The 10,440-nt window shown below is 33.2% G+C and overlaps 1 protein-coding gene across 1 annotated transcript; it reads left to right on the plus strand.

The window, feature by feature from the left end:
* Positions 1-3,798: 3,798 nt before the first annotated feature.
* Positions 3,799-7,834, plus strand: LOC21392307 (probable serine/threonine-protein kinase PIX7). Its single transcript, XM_010114168.2, has 6 exons — positions 3,799-4,264; positions 4,838-5,175; positions 5,328-5,463; positions 6,182-6,315; positions 6,436-6,559; positions 7,076-7,834. Exons 1-6 carry the CDS (start codon positions 4,144-4,146, stop codon positions 7,528-7,530), a joined length of 1,308 nt encoding a protein of 435 aa, XP_010112470.1. The 5' UTR covers positions 3,799-4,143; the 3' UTR covers positions 7,531-7,834.
* Positions 7,835-10,440: the final 2,606 nt, after the last annotated feature.

The raw sequence follows: 10,440 nt of genomic DNA on the forward strand, positions 1-10,440 counted from the left end.
TATACACTTTTATTTCATTGAAAAAAATATTATTTCCATTTATAGTTAATGTGGGGTATATTAATAGGTTTTAATGTAATTTTAATAAAGGATAAGATTGTAATAAACATAAATTGTGAATTGGCGGGGTATTAATAAGTTTTTCTTTTTGTTGCAAATATAATTACTCTTCAACAATAAAAAAGAATTTATCTGGTAGACCTCCCTACCGGTAGGGTTTGATTTATAATTGTTAGATTTTATTAAAATCACATTAAATTAAAAAAGTATATAGATCAGACAATTTATGATATAAATTGTTGAAAATAAAATACTACTAGTAGTTTATTTTTCTTAGTTATAGCAAAGAAACTCCCTTAATAAAAAAAAATATAAACAACTCTCAAAAAGATAATAAAGAAAGATTTGAATACGTAAAACAAAAATAAAGATTTAAACATCTTTCAAAAAAATAATAAATAAAGATTTAAATACATCTGGAGCTTTCTCCTACACCAATTATATGGCCTCCCAACTTTATACCTCTGAAAATAGGATATCTTGTTTGCCCATATGATGACCTTGAGTGGGCTACACTAGTCAGTGTTCTGAAATCTTTCTCTCTATCTCAATCTCTCACTCTTTTCTCTCTCTCAGTTTTGTGTGGTGGGGTCTTTTTGTGGAACCCACACTCTTAGTGGGGGCAATTGGTATCACTCCTTTCTAACAAGGACCTTGTCAAGTTGCAAAGCACAGTGTAGAAAAAAAAGAATAGGATCTCTCTAATTGCTTTTCCTCACCCAAAGCATCATAGAATACAATTTTGTTTATGGTTGGTTCATGAAATGACCTCTCACCAAGAACCCATCCCTCCCCTAGTCACTCCTCAAAACTCTTTCTTCTCATTTTCCTTTATTTTTTTCCAAAAAAAAAAAAAAAAAAAAAAGAAAAGGAAAAACCACCTATATATTATAAGCCTCTTCCCACCCATAGAGGAATATATCTACATTTCCTCTTTACAAAGAAGAGAGAAAGAGAGATTAATTGATGGGATTGCACTCAAATATGCTCTTGACTATATCTTTTTATTTTAGCTTTGACCAAACAATAATAAACCCAAGAATTGTTTTTTCAACACGACTTATTTCACTCTTGATTGAGAAAACTTTTGGAGATTAGTACTGTTCAACATTACAAGCTCTTCTTTGGGGAGGGAAAATAAAAATAAAATTTTTTAAAAAATAAGAATAATAAACTAAAATCTTTCGGCTCAGGTGCCAATATGCTGCCAAATAGTTACTTGCTATAAAGCCAAAACCAAGTCCTTACATGAACACGGAAAGAGACAATCAACTAAAAACATAATGGAACTCAAGAAAAGCAAAAAAAAAAAAAAAGATCCCCAAGTTCGAATAACGCAAATTTTGGTACACAGGCGTATGATGGAGAAATTTGCATTTCACTGAAGGGTCTCACATCACCATGTGGGACAATTCTGCTTTAATTTATTACAACAAAAGTTTGCTATAGATATTTGACCATATTACCCATTAATTTTCACATGCAATGAGGAAGTGATATTATGCTGCACTATCTTTTAATTAACCAATATATTGCTACATTTTTCTTGTCTCTTGTGAAATCAAAATGGATGAAAACTGTAAGATCCTCTTAAACAATGATCTAATTAGTTGCATAATGGAAAAAGCAAACTCATATGGAAATCTTCTTGAAACTAAGGCAGAATCTCACTCAAACATTTTTTATTGGTTCAATTAGTTATTTATAGTTATAGCCAATTACTCTATATTTATACCCCGTTTTTTATTGATTCTTTTTTTATTCAAAGCTTGCAACATCAGTTCTCAAGATCTTTGGAGTAAATTTTGTTTGTCCCCTTTCTTGCGTGGGGGGTATCACCTCCGTACCCTTTTCTTCCTCCATTTTATAAAAAGAAAAAGAAAATATTTTTTTTCCTCCTCTTTTATGCTTTCACTATTGAAGATTTGGAATCAAAATCATAAATCTTGTTATTGAGTGTGAGACATAATAAATTCCATGCAGGAACTTACACTTAAGAAAATGGATGCATGACGTCTAATTTACATACGAATTATTCTTCTTAACTTAAAAGTCTCCTGCTTTTCAAGGATTCATGTAATTTCACTCTAAAGTTTCAATCGATTTCTGCCTATATTGACCCTTTATTATGGCATCAATCCTGTTATTCCATCATATAAAAATTTACAACTAAAACTATTACTTTTACAAAGCCGTAATACTTTCTCACATTTTACTTTTAAAACAGCACAATATTTATATGTTGGGAGAATAGAAACCGATATCAAATTTTAAAACACATTTGATTATTGTATGTCACATTATTATTAATTATAAAATAAAATTTCGAGTATAATGGTATAAACGCATGAAACATGTTATTAGATACTTCAAATTCAAGACCCTTTGTTTCCGGCATAATGTACTACTTTGCCCGGGAACTTCGCGGGATTTACATGTCCATTCTGCACAAAAAAGGTTCATATGCATTATGAAAAAAAGAGACAAGGCTAGAGGGACACCAACTTTAATACAATGCTTTTTAATAACAACTCATATGGCATGTGATATCTATTCAATAAACTGTAACACCCTTTCTTTAAAGAATTATATAACAGATTTGGAAGTGTATAGTTATATTATATGAGAAATAGATATATATATATATATATATATATATATGAGAAATACCTCCAACAGAAAATTCACAATTCCGATCTTGCAACTCCTTAAGTGGGGATGGGGATGGTTTTGGGTGATGGGAATGAGGACAATAAATCATTCCTTACACAATTACCATCCTTATATGAAATGATTTCAAAACATCATTTTTTAAAACTCGTATTATATTAAGAAAATATATCGACTTATTAATTGAGAATGATGATGATCTAAAATTGTACCCTCTCTATAAGTTTTTTATGACCTGCAGCCACAAAATTTCCCCACCTCTATATCTCTCATTAATGTAATCTTTTCAAATTTTATAATAGAGTAAAAGAAAAAAGACATTCCCAAACCATATTTTCTATCAGATTTTGCATATTATCATCCAAACTATATCTTATAGATTCGATTTTTTTTTCATGCAACAAAATTCTTCTTCTCATATAATACCGTGTTATAAACTTTTTATGTCCCAAAAACAGACACTATTTGTAATGTACCCAACGCCAAAGTAGGAAAAATAAATTACAACCTACTTAAAAGGAGAAAGAGGTAAAAGGAAAAGGGAAAATTAATAAAGAGAAACAATAAGACAAGGGAGGGTTTTTCCTCATTGCTAAAACTTTGCTGGGCACAAATGTTTTTTTTTTTTTTTAATATAAAAGTTATGTTTTGTGCATTTAAATCACATCAAAATCATTATCAAATTACAAAAAAGTATCGTTAATAAAATAAAAATCTGATGTTTTAAATACTTTTAATATCAAAAGTATGGTAGTATAGGTAATTTTCTATGTTTATAAGTAAATCTTATTTATTCTACAATATATATTTTTTCTTTTTAACTTGAAACTAGTTCAAGCGGGGTTGAGTGCATGCGTCTTCACTAAAATTAAAAATTATGGTGTTTTCATTTCTCAAGTAAAAAAAGAGACATCAATCTCACCCCATATATTAAAAAAGGTTATTTTTTTATTTGATAATTTTTCCTCGAAAAAAATAAAAATAAATTAGAGTGTGGTGACTGGTGAGAGCAGGGAGGAGAGAGAGAGAGAGAGAGAGAGAGAGAGAGAGCAGAGAGAGAGTGAGAGAGAGACCCATTCCCCATCCCCCACACAAAAGGTGGTGGGAAAAAAGCTCTTTTTGTACACACTGCGATGATGGCGATGATGATGCCTGCAATCTCCAACAGAACCAGCAACACCAACATCAACATCTCCAACGCCAAAAATTCCCTAAAATTCTCTTCTCTTTCTCTCCTTTTCTCAACTCTCCCTCTCTTTTCTCTTCTTCTTTATCTTCCTCATCACTCTCACTCTCATAGCTATGGTTAATCTTAATCATCTCGACAACTTCTCTTCTTTTTCCTTTCCATTGCGTTTGTTATGAAAAACCTTGGACCTTCTTAGAGAGAGTAAGAGAGAGAAACGGAGAGTTATGGGGACCAACTGCGGTTGCTGGGCTGTCCTTAAACGCGGCGTTTCAGGCGCCTGCAAGTCCTCTTCTTCCAAAGACTCTCCCAACACTATTCCTCGTACTAGTCTTGTTTATGACGCAGGTATATATCTAATATATAAAAACATATGTGTATATATCTCTGTGTTCTGTTTTGTTCTGTGTAATACTGTGTGTTGCTTTTTAATTTGAAGTTATATGAATCTTGAAAGCTGATCTGAATTAACTGCTGCTTCTGATAGAAAATTCTCTCTCTCTCTCTCTCTCTCTCTAAAATTCTCAGAAAATTTGATCAATCTTGACTGTGTGGAGTCTTAAACTATAAGTTCATATGCTGGCTCAATGGGTCTCTGTAATTAGAAAGACAGATCTTAAACTGGGTGTTTCGAAAGACAGATCTTAAAATGCAATTTTGACAGATGAAAATTTGTTTTAAAGTCAAAATTTTTCTTGTCTTCTGTTCGCTGATGTCATAAAAAGCTCAAGCTGCCGTTTCAGTTTCTGCCAAATAGAGGGCAATTCTATTGACATCTCATTGAATTCTTCATCGGTTTCTGCAAAAGTTTGTGTTTTGATGTCTTAAGCTATCTGAATCTTCTAAATTTTCGTAAAAGGAAGACTTTTAGATTAGAGAAATCTGAATCAAACTCAAATTCATTTTTTTTTTCCATCGCAGCCACTGAGACACGTTATTTAAACGCAAGCAACAGAGAATTGTGTCCTCCTAATGAAGTTCATCTCTCTTCTGATCACAATCTGAACCAGCCTCCTTCATCAGATGACAACAAATCAGCTAATAACAATTGCCAGTTGCTCCAATTCTCCTTCCAAGAGCTAAAATCGGCGACGGGGAACTTCCGACCGGACAGCATTCTCGGGGAAGGCGGGTTCGGATACGTCTTCAAAGGATGGATAGAGGAGAACGGGACGGCACCAGCGAAACCCGGGTCGGGAATTACGGTTGCTGTTAAGAGCTTGAAGCCAGATGGTCTACAAGGTCACAGAGAATGGGTGGTTAGTAAGAATTAGAGTAACTGCCTTGGAAGTTGGATTAGTAGGATTAAAAAAAAAAACAAATAGAAGAAATTGGTGTTGAAAGGGACTGAATAATATCCATGATATATGTAAGTTTGACGTGTGAGTTTGTTACAATTTTTTGAATGCAGGCTGAAGTTGACTTTCTTGGACAGCTTCACCATCCTAATTTGGTCAAGCTTATTGGTTATTGCATTGAAGATGATCAACGCTTGCTTGTTTATGAATTTATGACTCGTGGGAGTCTTGAAAATCATCTTTTTAGAAGTGAGTGTTAACTAATTTCTTGACTTTTGTTGAAAATGTCCTTTGTCATATAGGTGTTAGTTCTCTTTTAACTTTGTATTCCTTTTAGATTTCTCCACAAAAATGATCTAAGGAGTGCTTTAGAGGTTTGGTAGGAAGGAAAAGTCGAAGATGGGAGAGGGGTGAGGAGATTAGTGGGAGGGTCTGGACCCATTGTTGTTTCTTCGGAGAGTAAAAAGGAGGGAATAGATTAAGTGACGGATTTGAGATCCTTCAAAAAACCCCGATTTTAATCTCTTCCAATGTTGAGGGATCAGAGTAAGAAATCCATACCAAACACAATAAGAGAAATGTCCTCTCCTTCCTTTCTATTTTCCTCACCTAGGTCATATATCTTTCTTTCCCTCCTATTTCCTTTACCTTTTACCAAACGCAGCCTTAATTACAAAGCCTTAATTACTTTTTGTTAATATAAAGTAATGTGGTAACTGAAATTTTAGAAGATGAACTATCCTACTGCCCTTAAATGTTGTGAACTTGTAGTATGTATAGCAAGCCTCTTAAAAGCTTTATCCTTTATGCTTTATTTTCCTTTTTCTTCTCCCTCTTGATATGGTCTCCTGTTCTCCTACTAGTACTTGTAGATGGAGACATCATAGTGCTTGTGAATATTGTTTTCCACTTGATCGTTTGTTGTAATAAACAAAATGGTTGATGTTTTGTTCAAAAATCTTTGAAGGGAATATACCACTTCCATGGTCCAACAGGATTAAAATTGCACTTGGAGCGGCAAAAGGATTGGCCTTCCTCCACAATGGCCCAGAACCAGTCATTTACAGAGATTTCAAGACATCCAACATCTTGCTGGATTCAGTAAGCTATCAAAATAGAGCTCAAAAATTGAAATTGTCATTTTCTCCACACCCCCTTTTTTTGGTGGTTAAACTTAAAAGTGAATGAAAACATCAAACGCACTTGGCTTTTCTTTTATAGGAATACAATGCAAAGCTTTCAGATTTTGGTTTGGCAAAAGCCGGGCCTCAAGGAGACAAGACACATGTCTCTACCAGAGTGGTTGGGACATACGGCTATGCTGCTCCAGAATATGTAATGACAGGTAAGAAAAAAGTCATACAAGTTGGTTTGTGACTATAACATGGAGCAGTCTTCACAACTTTGACCAAATTAGTTGGATGTCAGGGCTGTTACCCTTTTGGAAGAGCTAAATTTGAATTCAATTTTGGTTCATCAATGATTCTACCCACCTCATAATAGTTGTAATGCGCATTACTAGAGCTTTTGGGCAAGAAATATAAATGGGATTTTGGTCACCATCAGAATTCATCAACTTATACAGGAGTTTGCAGCTACTATGAGGACTAGTAATCTTTGAGTAGTTTCTAGTATTTGTTCAACTTTGAGCAATGTGAAAATAGGTAGCTATTTGAAGAGAAAATTGGAAATTTAGCAAACTATTGCTCAGATTTATGGCTTGAAAACAACATTTTAGTTGGTTGATCTTACAGATCTAGAATCCAAAATTTTGTGCAGTTCCTTTGAGATATATATATATATTTTTTAAATAGGAAAGTTCAAACCCAATAAGTTGTTCCTCTTTTTTCCTTGTTCTCAGGACACTTGACATCCAAAAGTGATGTTTATAGCTTTGGAGTGGTTCTACTAGAGATCTTAACAGGAAGAAGATCGATGGACAAGAAGCGGCCTAGTGGAGAACAGAACTTGGTGGCATGGGCTCGGCCATACTTGGCTGAAAAGAGAAAGCTTTACCAACTAGTGGATCCTAGATTGGAACTGAATTACTCCCTTAAAGGGGTGCAAAAAGTCTCTCAATTGGCTTACAACTGCCTCAGTAGGGACCCGAAATCGCGTCCCACCATGGACGAAGTTGTGAAGGTTCTCACTCCATTGCAAGACCTCAATGACCTTGCAATCTTAACGTACCATTCTCGCTTGTCCCAACAAGGCAGACGCAAGAAGAAATCGGATGGAGCTCAACAGATCACGTACACACAATCCAAAAGCATGAGAGATTCTCCATTAAATACTGGGAAGCAGCGAAATAGATGATGAGAAAGGGCAGTGAAAAAGAAACACACATTAACGCTGGGAATTGTGGATGACACCTTTTGTTGACTCGGTTGTGTGAAGATATTATTTCAAGCTTATATAATTTATGGGGTGTTTTGAAATTTGCCTGAGCTGGGGGACAAATGGAGAAAAAAAAAAAGGAAGATTCATTTTCCTTTTGTTTTTCTTTAGACCATTTTACATTTAGAGATCTAACCATCAATTGGAACCTTGCTCACGATTTGCTTGTGTTGTAATTGAGCTATATCTCTTGTAATTAGATAAAACCTCTCTCATTTTTATATTTGCATCTACCTTAATGTTATAGCTGTTTCTGAGTTTTGGGAATTGGTATTTTTCTTCTTTTTGTTAGTTAATAAACTACCTCCTTGAGTTCTTAAGTTCTCTGTCTCTAGTGAGATAACGAATGAGACACCAAAATAAGACAAAAGATCTAGATTATCAGTTGATTGACCACTGTCATTTTAATAGTATGAATGCGACAAATTTTCACGGCAGAACCTTGTTCTATGATGGGCCATGAAACCCTTTGGCATCTACTGAAGTCACCAGAAAATAAAAATAAAAAAAATCCTCTACATCAGCAAGTTTTTGTTCCATCAAAATCAGGTAAATTATCTTCCCACAATGACATAGAAAGCAAACAAGGGATGACTCCTGCTTGAGCATAAGTATCAATGACATGCATTTTGCAATTGGCTGTCTTAGATATATCACATATGTAAACTTTGAATCTTATCTAGCTTTAAATTATTCCATAACCCATTTCTCCAAAACGATATAGTGTAAAGGCTTCTCATTTGCATTAATTTGAGTGATTATAATATGCTTGTCATCAGCAACAAATGCTATTTTCTCTTTACCTAATTCATCCAAAGACTGCTTTGGCTTTTTATTCATTAAAAAAAAACAAAAAAGAAAAAGAAAAAACAAAAGCAGAAAAAAGTGGCAGTGTTGTTGTGAAATGAAACTTTGATGTGTCACAAACTGGATACTACTAATTTGAAGAGACATCTCTTTAAATAGGAATAAGGGTTAATTCTACGGTCCTCAAGGTTTACACTCAATTTCACTTTAATCATTGACTTTTCAAACGTCGCACGGATGATCTAGAGGTTTTACTTTGTTTCATTTTCGGTCTTTTTATCAACTAAGCGTTAAAATTTGATAGAATCTGTGTAAATTAGAGTCTAACATTAAAAACAACTCAAATTTTTGGTGTATCTATAGAAATTTAACTTTTGAGTTTTTGTATTGTTTTAGTCTCTAAACTTTATATGCTTTTAATTTTAGTTCATAATTTCTATAGATTCTGTCAAATATTTAACACCAAACTAATAAAAGGACCGAAATTGAAACTGAATAAAACTTCAGAGACCAACTGTGCGATATTTAAGACGTCAAAGATTAAAGTGTGATTGAGGCTAAACCTCAGGGACCATTTGTGAGATTAACCCTAAGAATAATAATCAAAACACACTTTTTATTTCCCATGTATTTTGCCTAAATACTACTTTTGTCCTTTTTATTATGTAAATGTTCAAAATACCCCTTAAGTTTATAAAAAGCAAACTCAAAATATCCCCTGAAGCACTTAAATTTGTTAAAATATTAAGCTTACCGTTCCCAACCTTATTAACTACAATTTAAAAAATTATTAAACTAAAATATTAAATAAAATCAATATGAGAAACTCTCAAAATAAATAAAGAATTTGTTTGATTGGAATATTTATTTGAATAATTTTAAATAATTTTTATTAAACATTTTAGTTAAATTATGCATAAGATAACATTTAATATAGATTGGAATGAGTAATCTTGGTATTTTTTTTTAAATTGGTAATCTTGGTATTTTTAAAAAAATTAATCGTTTCAAGAGGAAATTTGATTTTGATTTATAAAATATGAGTGATTTAGACATTTGTATAATAAGAGAGATAAAAGCGGGATTAGTTATTAAGGCAAAGCAGTGAGGTGATCTGTGTATTTTTTTTCCCCTTGAATGTGAGTAAGGAACATTCAAAATGGCACTTTTGAGGCTAGCTAAGCTATATGTAGGTAGATATCATATGGTCTTCCTTGATATTGTGTATGTAAAGAGTTGCAAAAAAAAAAAATAATAATAATAATAAAAAGTAATAAAAAATAATAATAATAATAAAAAGTAATAAAAATAATAATAATAATAATAATGCAAAGCAAATTATCTTTCTTTCGTAGATGTAGCTTTTTCTTGGCTTCTTTGGATTAATTTTGAAGTAGCCCCATGTGTTGGCAATCAATACTTTCTATCTCTCTACGCTAGTTTAGGGCCGCAACTTTAGTACCAATATTCTCCGGTCAGCTTTAGCACGTTTGATACAACCTGCGTGATTGAAAGTTCTTTTCCTTTTTTTCCCTTTTTTTTTTTTTTTTTCTTTTAGGTGTAAAAGGAAACCATGGTAGAAAAGTAAAAACAACCAACCAATGATATCAGACTCATGATAGTCCAAAATGGTCTCAATTTCAGAATGAACGGGGTGTTAGAAATGTAACAACGGGCCGGGTCGAACTTCTTAGGTCTACGCGGGTTGTGGGCTGACCCGACCCGTAAAAAAATTACCTCGGTCCAGCCCACATCACAGACTAATTTTATGTAGGCTAAGTTGGGCCGTGCCATGGGCTAAGATGGACCGTGCCATCGGCTGGTTCATCAAGGCCCATCTTGGCCCATCATGGGTTTAGATAGGCCGTATAATTTTCAATTTTTTTTATTTTTAAATTTTTAAACAAATTAACAAATATAAAAGTTTGAATAGTCAATAGAAATATGAAAATGGATATGTTATTTACGATTGCCTCATTAAAAAAACATTTTTAAGGAAAACTTAGTGAGACAAAACCTTAG

The sequence above is a fragment of the Morus notabilis genome, unplaced genomic scaffold (genome assembly GCF_000414095.1).
Source record: "Morus notabilis unplaced genomic scaffold, ASM41409v2 Scaffold664, whole genome shotgun sequence".
Lineage (NCBI taxonomy): Eukaryota > Viridiplantae > Streptophyta > Magnoliopsida > Rosales > Moraceae > Morus > Morus notabilis.